The 13,797-nt window shown below is 41.9% G+C and overlaps 1 protein-coding gene across 1 annotated transcript in view; it reads right to left on the bottom strand.

The window, feature by feature from the left end:
* Nucleotides 1-12,998, bottom strand: part of LOC113124157 (stromelysin-3-like) — a 36,548-nt gene extending 23,550 nt beyond the window's left edge. The window contains exon 1 of the mRNA XM_026296630.2: nt 12,711-12,998. Coding sequence (XP_026152415.1) covers nt 12,711-12,830 — 120 coding nt within the window. The 5' untranslated portion in view covers nt 12,831-12,998. The remainder of the gene's footprint in view (nt 1-12,710) is intronic.
* Nucleotides 12,999-13,797: the final 799 nt, after the last annotated feature.

Below are 13,797 nucleotides of genomic sequence, written 5' to 3'. Positions count from 1 at the left end.
TGACCCTCTCCATGCAATTTTCTACTGAAAGTACATTCCTTTATTTGACAGCATTGATTGATTTGGGAGCAGCACTGAATCTTATTCACCAGAATGTCATCAGGAAATTCAACATTCCTATTCAGCCCTGTGTGCCCCCTATCAGGAAAAGTACTGTGAACAATAGGAAGTGGCATTACGCACCAAACCCGACCACTTCAATTCCAGGTTGGGATATTCCATCAACAGTCCATCTCCTTTTACGTCATCAACTCTCCCCAATATGACATTATTCTCGGGTATCCCTGGCTAGCTATTCACAACCCCGTTTTATCATGGAATGATGGGGAATTGATCCACTGGTCCTCCTTCTGCTATAAACATTGTGTCCACTCCACCATGATCAAGCCCTGCCTAACGACAACCATTGAAAGCCCCGTGACCAATCAAATTACTGAGATTCCCTCCTGCTATGAGGAATTTAAGAAGGTTTTTGGCAAGACTAAGGCAATGCAGATACCACCTCACAGACCCTGGGATTGTGCAATAGAATTGTTACCCAATGCCATGCCTCCAAAAAGCAAAGTTTACCCTTTGTCTGGAAACGAGACTCAGGCCATGGAAGAATACATCGAAGAAGCCATACACTCTGGATTCATCCATCCATTCACCTCACCAGCGGCCACTGGCTTCTTCTTTGTAGAAAAGAAAGATTGAGTATTATGACCATGCATCGATTACAGAGGTCTCAAGAACGTGACTATCAAGACTTGCTACCCCCTCCCACTGGTCCTGTCAGCACTTGAACAATTACGTGAAGCCAGAATCTACACAAAGCTCGATCTTAGAAGTGCATATAACCTGATCCGAATCCAGGAGGGGGATGAATAGAAGACTGCTTTTCTCACCACCAGGGGCCACTATAAGTATCTTGTCATTCCTTATGGGCTTGCTAAGGCCCTAGCAGTTTTCCGGTCCTTCATTAATCAAATCTTCCAGGACCACCACTACTTTGTCCTCCAAATCATGGCCTAATGGATAGAGTCAGACTTGTAACCCGAAAGTTGCGGGCAGGAATTGTCGGTGGGGTGGAGTGAATAGCCAGCGCTCTCTCCACCTTCAATACCACGACTGAGATGAGACCCTTGTGTATTCACTGCTGTGTGTGTGCACTTTGGGTGGGTTAAATGCAGAGCACAAATTCTGAGTATGGGTCACCATACTTGGCCCCAAAGTCACGTTCACTTCACTTTCACAACAAAACACTTCACACCTCAAGACTTACGCACTCATGTCATGCAATGGGTCCACAAGTCAGTGAGTTCGGGACACCCAGAGATCTCACGTACCTTCCAGCTAGTACGGAATTCCTTCTGTTGGCCATCAATGAGTAAGGATGTGACTAATTACGTCAAGTCCTGCCAAATTTGCACCCAATCCAAAACGCCCAAATTACTACCTTCTGGCCTCTTCCAACCATTACCAATCCCACCGAGCCCCACAGAGTGATTTCATCACCGATCTACCTCCATCCAATGGTTTCACCACCATACTGGTAATCATCAATTAGTTTTCCAAGTAATGTCGTTTGATCCCACTGAAAGGTCTCCCTACAGCCCAAGAAACTGCCCAGGCCCTATTCCACCAAATCTTTCCAGTCTATGGATTACCCAATGATATACTCTCTGACAGAGGAACTAACTTCACCTCCCAAGTCTGGAAAGCCTTCTGTAAACAACTACATATCAACATTAGTATGACTTCCGGATATCATCCTCAGTCAAATGGTCAAGTGGAACCACTGAACCAAGAGATTGGCCGCTATTTTGATATAGATAATATTGCAGCTGCGAACAGCATAGATGGGCAGAATTCCTTCCCTGGTCAGAGTATGCACAAATTCACTAACGCACACCTCCACGGATATGACTCCATTCCAATGTGTGCTGTAATACCAACCCCCCTTGTTGCCGTGGTCAGGTGAACCATCATTAGTTCCTGCCATGAGTGTGAGGGGGTGTTGGACAGCGCCCATGTTCGGTTACAGACAGCCATCAGGAACCAAGAATTCCATGCCAATAAATGCTGTTGCCCACATCCTCTCTATCATCCAGGACAATGAGTCTTGTTGTCCATGACAAACCTTAAGCTGCCTCTATCAAGTAGAAAGCTCAGCCCAGGTATATAGAAAAGGTAGGTCAGCTCCAATATTTCGTGGACAGGGAGGGTTATGGACCCGAGGAGAGATCTTGGGTACCGTCATCTTGGATCCCACACTGTTAGAGAAATTACAATTTTTACCCTCAAGTGACCTAATCCACCTTACTTTAGTATAACTGAAACACTTCTGAATAGGGCCTATTGTGTATTGACGAAATATAATTTTTGCTCTCTCAGTGGGAACAGTTTTGCTCTAACCTTGACTATTTGATAAGGGCCCAGATGTTTTTCTGTGGGAAATCACCTCCCTTTCTTCTTACGATGAAAACTGATGTGTTGGGCTGCAAGCAGCCAGTGACCCTCATGCTGTACTAAGGTGCTGTGTGACTGTTACTCCTTGCTAGTAAAACTTCTATATATTCTTACCGAAGTTTGTCCTGAGTCAATTTGTTAAAAAGAATTTACCTAACACACACTTATTGAGGATTTTTATCGAGCCAGGATGTCCTTGTTGAATGCCAGGAGGCACTCGTACAGGGGGGATTCTGTAACACCGGAACTCGCAACTCAGCCCAGAGTGCACCCCCACGACTTGGAGGGTATTCAGCGTAACTCTGTAACTATTGTCTTCTGTGAATGGATTCCAATTCGGCTCCCGCCTCAAGTGAGGTACAGAGACAAATCTTTCCCTTAAGTTTTTAAGAATGTTTTCTAAAATCGGAACAATGATTTGTTGTCTGCTTGTTCAGAGGAGTTCTCTTGGTAAGAGTGATGGTCTGCTCTTTGTCAAATGGGGTCTCGACAGTGCAGTATTTGGTGGTGAAGGCTGTGCCACTTCCTATTGTTCACCTTACTAGGTCAATAAATCCCCAGGGGTAAAACTCCTTCCTCAGTCTTGGAATGTGAACATATTCCTGCCTTATGTCTGCTACAAGTGGTTCTGTTCACTATTTTTATGGACAGAATTTCTAGGTGCAGCCAGGGGAAGGAGGGATTCCAGTTCTGGGACCACAGGATTTCATCTCTGCTTTTTGCAGATAATGTTGTCTTGTTCCCTCCATTGAGCCAGGACTTTCAGTGGGCACTGGGGCAGTTTTCAATCAGGTGGGAAGCAGCGGGGATGAAAATCAGCACCTCCAAGTCTGAGGCCATGGTCCTTAACCCTCTGGAGTCTGAGGGTGTTTTGGGATCCTGGACAAGTTTTGACATGCCCTGACATTTGTGCTTTTTTCAGTTGCTTTTAACCCTCTGGGGTCGACGCACGCGCCGGCGTGTTTTGACGCATCTTTTTCTGATAAGGCCGAAACAAACTTAAATTACTCCGTCAATTCTGATCGTACAGATAAAAGAAGTATATAATTCAAATCTGTAAAGGGTCTAGTTTTAGTGGTATACCATCATAATAACAACAAAACGTTGTGCTTTTTTTAAATAAAGAAAGCCGACAGGGTGCGCTCTCGGACTTTTCTGTCTCTGCCATTTCTCTTCACAGACGCGTAAATAAAACAACCAGAATCTCAGCGAATACTTGGCTCCTAAAAATAAGAATTATATGGCTAGAAAGCTTGAAATGTTTTCTTTTGAGTGAAACAATTCAAGTCGAAAACAAATCATCACTTTTGATTTAATCCGTATGAACGTAAGGAGAAGTCCGTTTTTTCCTGTCTCACCTCATTACAGGTAATGCGACCCCGCCTTGTACACTGTCCACTGTTCACATGTAAATAATCTCAGGTGAACCAGGTAAATATGTGCACACCCCCGAGAAATGACACAAAATATCAAACTTCATCATAGAATTTACTCACTTTTTCTGCGCGTTTGGATGATGTCGTGTTACGCACGTGAAGCGGCGCTCCTTACATTCCTCACAGAGACAAATAGTTTAGCTTGTCCTCAGAGTAAAAACACTGATTTTAACTCAAATGAGGATCGTTTGGGTCCTCATTGTGTTGTATTGTGCTGCACTAATCCGTCCCATCTACATTGACTGAAAGGCTCATTATGCGCGCCTTTGTCTGGTCGTTCAGTGCGTCTTTTGTGTTCTCAGGTAAATCACATGACTATTCATCCTCAGACACACCCTCTTGCATATGGCCTTTCTGGACAAAAAGTGTCTTAGAAAATTTAAATCAGTGTATTGTTTACTGTGAATGTGTGAACAAGATGACATTCACAGAACTCTGAAGTAAACACTTTAGCCTACAACATGCTGGTCTCCAAAGTCTTGTGAACCAATGTTCTGTTTGTGTTTTATGGTCTTATTTCAGTGAGTAAAAAATTGCAGTTTTTCACTAACCATGCATAAACACTGTTTTCTCAAAAACACAATCATGTATAAACCTGCTGCTCACATATTATTGTAGCCAATTTTGTGCTGATTACAGTGTTATTAGACTTTAGACATTAATATGTTTAAAAAACACTGAAAAAAGCACAAATGTCAGGACATGTCAAAATTGTCCAGGCCCCAAAAACCCCCTCAGACCCCAGAGGGTTAAACATATTAATGGCTAAAGTCTGATAACACTGTAATCAGCACAAACTGGACTACAATAATATGTGAGCAGCAAGTTTATACATGATTGTGTTTTTGAGAAAACTGTTTATACATGGTTAGTGAAAAACTAAAATTTTAAATCACTGAAATAAGACCATAAAACACAAACAGAACATTGGTTCACAAGACTTTTGAGAAATGCATCTTGTAGTGTAAAGTGTTTGCTTCACAATGATGTCAAAGTCATCTTGTTCACTCATTCACAGAAAACATTACACTGATTTAAATTTTAGAAAGGGCATATGCAGGAAGGTGTGTCTCACCATGAATAGTCATGTGATTTACCTGAGAAGACAAAAAGACGCACTCAACGACCCGCACAAAGAACCGCATAATGAGCCTTTCAGTCAATATGACTGAGAGGGGATTAGTGCAATACAATACAACACAATGCAGATCCAAACGTTGGTCATTTGAGTCGTGTTTTTACTCTGAGGAGAAACTAAACTCTCTGTGTGGAACATACAAAGCGCTTCTTCACCTGCGTAACGTGCCATCATCCAGACGCACAGAAAAAGTGAGTAAATTCTATGATGAAGTTTGACGTTTTATGTCATTTCTTGTTGTGGTGAAGAATGGAGCTGAGCCGAAAGGCGAAGCTATCTATTTACCGATCAATCTACGTTCCAACTCTCACCTATGGTCATGAGCTTTGGGTCATGACCGAAATGACAAGATCTCGGATACAAGCGGCTGAAATGAGCTTCCTTCGCAGGGTGGCCGGGCGCTCCCTTAGAGATAGGGTGAGGAACTTGGTCACCCAGGAGGAGCTCAGAGTAGAGCCGCTGCTCCTCCACATCAAGAGGAGCCAGCTGAGGTGGCTTGGGCATCTGTACCAGAATGCCTCCTGCGTGCCTCCCTGGGGAGGTGTTCTGAGCGTGTCCCACTGGGAGGAGGCCCCGGGGAAGACCCAAGACGCGCTGGAGGGACTATGTCACTCGGCTGGACTGGGAATGCCACAGTGTCCCCTGGATGAGCTGGAGGAAGTGTCCAGGGAAAAGGAAGTCTGGGCATACCTCCTTAGGCTACTGCCCCCACGACCCGGCTCCGGATAAGCGGAAGAAGATGAACGGATGGATGGATAAAAATTTCCCTTCTCACTCCTACAGATGGTGTGTGTATTTCTTCCTCAATCTCGGGTCCTCTACCAGAGGTCTGGGAGTTTGAGGGTTCTTCGCAGTATCTTAGCTGTTCCTAGCACTGTGCTGTCCTGAACTGAGAGCTCTGATGTTGTTCCTGGGATCTGTTGGAGCCACTCTCCCAATTTTGGGGTCACAGCCCCGAGGGTGCCTATTACCACGGGGGACCACTGTTGCCTTCACCTTCCACATCTTTTCTATTTCTTCTTTCAGCCCTTGGCATTCATCAGACTTCTCATGTTCCTTCTTTCTGATGTTACTACATCTATCACTACAGCTTTCTTCTGCTGTTTGTCCACCACTACTATGTCCAGTACACTATGCCAGCCACTTGGTTATGGCGCACCATGTATGCTGACATATCCTGTTAACACAAACCAATTAACCAGACTTCAAGCATGTCTAACTGACATAAAGGCCTGGATGACCAGTAACTTTCTACTTTTAAAATCAGAGAAAACAGATGTTATTGTGTTTGGGCCGAAAAACCTCAGAAATAGCTTTTCTAAAATTATAGCTTCTTTAGATGACATAGCCCTCCAGCACTACTACTACAGCACTAAAACTTTGGAGTTATTTTTTACCAAGATATGTCCTTTAATTCACACATAAAACAAATCTCTAGAGCTGCCTTCTTTCACTTATGCAAATATTGCCAAAATTAGGAACATCCTGTCTTAAAAAATTGTTACTTTAAGGCTAGATTACTGTAACTCATTACTGGATGTCTGGATGTCCCTGTAACTCCATAAAAAGCCTCCAGTTAATCCAGAATGATGCAGTCAGAGTCCTGACAGGAACTAGCAAGACAGTGATGGACTGGTGAAATGTCCAAAGTATACCCCTGCCTTCCACCCGAAAAAAAGCTGGGATAGGCTCAAGCAGATCCCCGTGACCCTGGTTAAGGAATAAGCGGAAATAGAAAATAGATGGATCGATGAAAAAGGAGGGTTAGACCTTCAAAAATGCACTACCATCTCCTTGGTTTTTAGAAGTGTTCAGTAGGAGGCAGTTTTTGTGACTGAAGGATTTTATCAGGTATCTGTTCTCCTCTTCCTGTCCATTCTTGATTCATGCAACAATCGCAGTATCATCAGAATACTTCTGAATGTGGCAGCACTCAGGCTATCACATAAAGTCTACTGTGTACAGTGTGTACAGGAATTAACCCAAAACAGTCCCCTGTGCTGCTCAAAACTCTACCAGAGATGTAGTTTCCCAGCCTGTCAAACTGTGGCCCTTCGGTTATATAATCTGTGATCCAGGAAACAAAGCAGGGATCCACACCCATCTCTTTGAGCTTGTCTCTGAGGATGATTGGTTGGATGGTATTGAATGCAGTTGAAAAATCAAAGAACATAATCCCCACAGATTCTTCCAGAAGAGGCAGAACACGGTGACGCATGTAGTGGACAGCATCATTCACACCAATGTGTTCTCTGTAAGCAAACTGCAGGGGATCTAATGTGTGTTTGATCTCAAGTCTTAGTAGGAGTATCCTCTCCAGGACCTTCATAATAAGGGGTGGTTCAGTGACATTTTAGAATTTCAAAATGGCAAAAAAATAAAAATGAAATAGCAAGTCAGTTTCATCATTTCCTGTGTACATCCACATGTATATTTTTCATTTCAGTATGTGCCCCTTATAAAAATATAATATAAAAGGCATTTTAATGCATTTAATGTTTTGCACTTCTTGGAAATGTCACTTGGCAAAACAAAACCATTTTTCATATATTAAATTTAATGTCAATTATAAAATCATAAATAATGCAAAATGCAAGTGTTGATTTACAAGTAATTCATAGCCACTTGCAGAATTTCCACACTTTAACTACAAATATTGAATATTTTGGCTTTTAATTAATGCAACATTTTATACATTTCCCAGAAATTACAGTTTTACTGTATGACACATTTTGTTTTACCAAATTACATAGTGCAATTGCAATATGCACTACATAACTCTATTGATAACATAAATATACATAAATCTGATATTGAATGATTATAATTCTGAACAACACAAAAGATACAAAAGTGTCAACCTTTCATTCTCTTTATAGCATTTCGTAACAATTTTATAATGTCCTCCATCTTACAAACAAAATGATAGTACTTCTAAGTTTTAGCATTTTAGATTCAGTTCTTAAGTCACACAGTCCTCACTTAAAGTTAATGAAGACAACTGCTGGTAAAATGATAAAAAATATCATCTCTGATAAGGCTCCAAGCCTTGATTTGCAAGGTTTAAGTTTTATCTCTAAATCAATACAATTTTATAAACACTTTTTTTGAAGTTTGACCAAATGACACCCAAATGTGTGATAGGCCTACACCCTACCACACTTGGAAAAGGTAAAATTAACTTAAATTGAAGAGAAAATTTTAAACTTACCTCCAACTTCATTGGTCTTCAAGGGTCTTCTGAGTGACGTCATCACGTCACTTAACTAAACCCATGATATTATAGCTCAAAATGGCCTATTATCTTTGTTTTGCCAAATGACATTTAAGGAAATAGATCTTTGTGAAATAATGTTCGTTAGATACTAAAAATGTTTTTAAAAGGTTTATCATGCAAATACTTTTACAGCCTTATCTCAAGACTTTAAAAAATATGCCAAAGAGAAAACTAAATGATTTTTAATAATGTTTTATCATTTTACCAGCAATTGCCTTCATTAACTTTAAGTGAGACAGTAGTCATTTAGTTCAGCTGGACACTTTATGTACTGGAACAATACAAGATGTTTTCCACAGAGCTATATTGTTTTTTGTAGCCATTCATTGTCCTCACCAACCATAAAAACCTCTCCTACATCCAGACAAATGGTTAAATTCACACAAAGCCACCCGGACCCTAGCCTGGCCAGCCAGACTAACTCTTTTATATATACATATGTTATACATGTTATACATATATGTTATACAAAGACTTAGTCTGGAATCTCTTTGGTTGAGATCGATTTCCAGGGGACTGGTGTGTTGTCTTGTCTACTTGATTGCCTGCAGGTGCGTTGCCCGAGAGTGGGAGGCGCTGATGAGCCCCACCTGTGACTTACCTTCACCAACGACCATAAAAGCTCCGGATCTTCACCACCACAGTGCCAGTTTGTCCGTTTACCCACGCGGTAGTGGAATTATAGTCTCCTGAGCTATTCACTGTTGTTTGATTACTTACTTAACTCGTTTCTTGCTCTCTCAGATCGTCCGCTACACTGACATGGTTCTTTTCCCTGAAGGCAATGAAACACACGACAACTTTGTACCGAGTATATGCCTGCAAGTGAAAAAGGCCTCAGTTGCAGACGGAGAGAAGAGACTTTCTTCTCTCCCCCATGCGACCTTGACTCCCCTTCGCCCAGCAGTCTTTTATTTTTATAGTGAGGAACAAACAAGGCACATGATGCGTGGGTGCAGTTAGGAGTTTCAGCTCATCATTTACACAGGTAAAAAGGTTATGTGGCCTATCTAGTAAGATAGCCTGAAAACGTCTTACACAAACGTTATTGTCTTCAAATCATATTACACAATGGCAAAAATTATACTTTTGACCTCATGACCCCAACAGATCTAGTTCTCATTCCTGACAGGCGCCGAGTAAACCAATCAGAGAAATTAACGATATGACACAAGCAAAGTGACAGTGAGACCAGCGAATGGCGTGCAGTAGAGACGTTACCTCAAGCTAGTTGTTGTTTTTGTTGTAAAAACATGAACACGGTGTTATCACCAGTTCCGTGCCTATTTTTGAATGGAGTAAACAGCAAAAGCAAGTTGTAGAAAGATTTGCGGACTTATGTATGTACATATGCGCAAGGCTTGTTTAAATCTGATTGGGCGACTGCCCCATTGCAAATAAACGGCTGTGATTGGCCCGGCTCTTTTGAGGCCAGAGAAAACGACTCTCTATGGCAGGGGTTCCAGACCCACATTCTTTCTCTAAGAAAGGACTGGGCCTGCAGTGGTCTCATATATCCAGTTTTTCTCTCACCCAGAAATTAATTGTACATTACTACTGCTACAAAAATGTCATTGGTGGCTCTTCATGACTGCCTGCTCTGTGTGAGCCTGGATCAAACCCTCTCATTGTGCCCTTGAGGGGCTTCTTCAACCTTTGCCCCTACCTCATCGCCGTTTGTCCCTTATCGTGGTCGACTTCATCTCTGGTCTGCCTCGCAGTTAGTTTTTGCTCAGCTTTTAGAGTCACCTCAAGCCTCTCCTGTGGTTTCCACCCCAAAACTAATGACCAGACCCAAATGAGTTAATCAAGCAGCACTCTGTTGCATTTGCTCCATTATCATGGACTGAGTATTTGTACTGTCTGGATCCAGCCTCAAGGCTGTCTCTCACTCTCTATCTCTCTCTTTCTGTGTGTGTAGGTTGGCGATCAGTAGTAGCAGCACCTGAGTTAAATCAAGACTAATCAGCTGGTATATTTCATGAATTTAACTAAAAAACTGGGAAGAAACTATGTTGGCTCTGATTTGGTAGAGTAGAGTTGGCCCTAGGAAACTGTGATATCTAAAATACAGCTGGCATGCCGAATGTTTTAGGAAGTCCAGCTTTACAGTCCTACTTCTGACAAGGTTAGTTCAGCGCTCAGGACCAGACCAATTACAGCATTCAGAAGGCAGATATCATCTAAGTAAGAGGTCTCCTCCCAAGAGGACAGAGCAGTAAGATTCATTCACAGCTGCACAGGTCAACACAGTTAACAATACACACATGGGGAGGGGGCAGGCAGTAGGCCCTATAGGTCATAACAAGCATGCAGTTGCATGACTCTGAAATAAGCCATTGTATATGATAGGAGAATCTTGGAGATGAAGCTAACATGTCACCACAGGTAACTGTGGTTGCTGGATCTTGTCCAAATTGCCTTGCCCGAGTCTCACCCCAAGTAAAATGTGGATCCTGTCTACATTGGGGAGCACTGTAGATTTTTTTATAATAGGCATCTGTTACATTGGTTAGTCTTTCAGTGTCATTCAAACATGTAAAATCAATGTGTGTGCAGGTATGAACATGCACACGATTGTAAAAATGTGCACCACACACAGATGCATACACTAATCTATTCTTCAATTCCACATTAAGCTACATCACACACCATGAGCAGATGTCTGGAAATTCCCTGTTCAGTCATGACATCAGACCGTCTGCACCATAACACAGGGTAGTGTGTTATGAAAGGTTTTCAAGGATGCTGATCCAACACTACTAGGAATGACTAACCTCTCAACTTGCAATAACAATGCAGTAAAAAAGTGGGCAGAATCTGATTTGGCTCTCTAAACCACCTCACTACAAATGTGACATCCACTCCTGCAGATATTCTATGGCACATAAAAGTAGACCAAACTTGAGGTATGTGATGCACACCGTTTAAATGTCTCTAGGGTAAATATTTAACCACAAAAAGTCCCAGATATCAGCAGGCAGTGAGTGTTTTGCACACAAAATGGCTGATTAGTTCAAGTGGAGGGAATGTTTGCAGCTGGCAGAGGATTAGTTTGAATAGACTGATCCTCAACTCTAAACATCTCTCACTAAACCCCTTCCATTAACATGCACCATCAGTTTTCTACCCTTGCGAGAGCCACTGCTGACAGTGGTAGAAGAAGGGTTGTTACGCTTTATGCTTTTAAGGCTTGCATTCAGACCCTACTTTTGTAAAAGTATTGAAAGTAAATGTACTGCAGAAAAATTACTGTTCCTTGGCAAATTGCTTTACTGAGCATCATTACGTAGTTATCCGTTGGTGATTATGCTGCATTGTACAGTCATAGTTACTACAGGTGGCTTGTGGTTTTGATTTTTTTCCAGACTTGAAACTGGATCATCTGATAAGGGAACAGCCAGAAGGCATTTACAGTAGATACAATATACAGTACAAGATAATCTGGACCACCTTTCTTTGAAAAGTTTTGGTCTTTTACATTAGGTCCATTATTTTAGTTGCACTGTCATGAATACATGATAGAAAGATGCCTGAGTAGCATTGTTCAGTTGCTTAGTGTCTGGTTGCTTCTCCTGCTCTTTAGGTAGCTATCTGTTGTTTCTCTGTTACCCTGAGTCAGCAAACAACCTCAGCTTTTTTACCTGCACCACTTGCCAGACTACTTGCCTCTGCCTGCATAATCTGACTCCTTCAGTCATGCTGTTGACAGCTATACCAGCAAGCAGGTCTGGCATCCATCAAGCTGCAAATAGGTTGAGACAAATGTTCTGTTTGGATTTACAGTACTATGATATGAATAATGCCTCATTCTTCTTCTACTGTAAGAAAAATCATGCTTGATTCTATTAAATCTCCAAAAAAATCAGTTACAGTTACAAAACAAAGTACAAGCATCCACAAAGGAATTGAAATTGTGCTGCAACAGAGTTAATAATAATGGAAGTGTTCGATATTTCATGTTGGCAAACATGGCCTGTTGATAAGTTGGCCATTAGAGGTTTTCAGTAAGCAAATATATCTTCAATAACATGAGTCACATGGCTCTAATGTGGCAGGCTACAGAGCAAAAGCCTTCACAGTGACAGACCTTTGCTTGAACTATTGGTTCTTTCGTGAGTCTTTTGTGCAACTGACAACGAGTTGGCGATATTTCTGTTATATAACCTATGTCACCATCATTAACTACTGAATGGTTAACAGTGTGGTTTTATAAAGAACAGAACATGTTGCTTAGATGACGGTAAACTACGCTCAATAAGTTCATTCACAGCCAGTCGATCACATGACCTTCAAGTCATCTCTCCCTTTCTGACGCGCAGCATCTTCTAATATTAACTGCTCAGCACAATGTGATCTCTAGCATAAAGTTCTCTGTGCCCGCGGTTTTAGTCTGAGTGTGACCCACCTGTAGCTGCTTCGACCTGCTGATGGGCGTTCGGTCGTGGAGCGGCAGAGGATGAACGCAGACAAAAAGGTGCAAAGGCAAGATGCTGGCGCAAAGCACGACAGTCCGCATCACGTTCATCCTGTCAGAGTGCGTTTAGGGCAGGTGGAGGAATGCCTGGTGCCGCTGTGCATGGGGTTGAGACACGGCAGGAGGATCTTATAGCCTACTGCGGGATCTCTTCAAGCAACACCTTTACAAGCTCCCGGTGCTCAGCGAGTCGGCGTTTAACCCTTTTCACTCCTGATGCACAGCGAGTGAGGTTGTCTTCCAAAGCAGATCACAGAGAAAGGGCTGAGGAACCGGATGGATCTATAAAGCTGTTTGAAGTAGTCTATTTAATCACCAGGTGGAAGGTAACTCAGTACATTTACTCAAGTACTGTACTTTTTTACTGCATTCCATTTATATGATAACTTTAGTTCCATCCATCCATTTTCTATACCCGCTTTTCCTGGCTCAGGGTCACGGGGATCTGCTGGAGCCTATCCCAGCTCTCTCTCGGGTGGAAGGCAGGGGTACACCCTGGACAGGACACCAGTCCATCACAGGGCCATAACTTTAGTTGCTTTCTTTAAATCATATGAATGAAACAAAAAAAGTCTAATCATAAAAATGTTTTCACAAGCTACCCAGAAGTATGTAAAGTATCTCACATTATAGAGTACATAAAGCCTATAAGGGAGCTAACATTAAGTCCACGTTTACCATTAAACTGATAAAATAATGCATCAATAATTACAATCCAAAAATATTAAATACATTAGCATGAAATGGGGCATGACTACTTTTACTTTGGATACTTCAAGTAGATTTTGATGCAAAGACTTTTGTACTTTCACTTAAGTATCATTTTGAATCTGGGACTTTTACTTTAAAAGTGGTATTTCTACTTTCGCTTAACTAAATAATGTGAGTACTTCTTCCAACTTCCACCAAGTATTCTGATGATACTGCGATTGTTTCATGTATCAGGAATGGACAGGAAGAGGAGAACAGATGTCTGATAAAATCCTTCAGTCACAAAAACTGCCTCCTACTGAACACT

This window comes from Mastacembelus armatus, chromosome 12, assembly GCF_900324485.2.
Source record: "Mastacembelus armatus chromosome 12, fMasArm1.2, whole genome shotgun sequence".
NCBI lineage: Eukaryota > Metazoa > Chordata > Actinopteri > Synbranchiformes > Mastacembelidae > Mastacembelus > Mastacembelus armatus.
The sequence above is the reverse complement of the archived record's forward strand: the minus strand, read 5'-3'. Positions and strand labels throughout refer to the sequence as shown.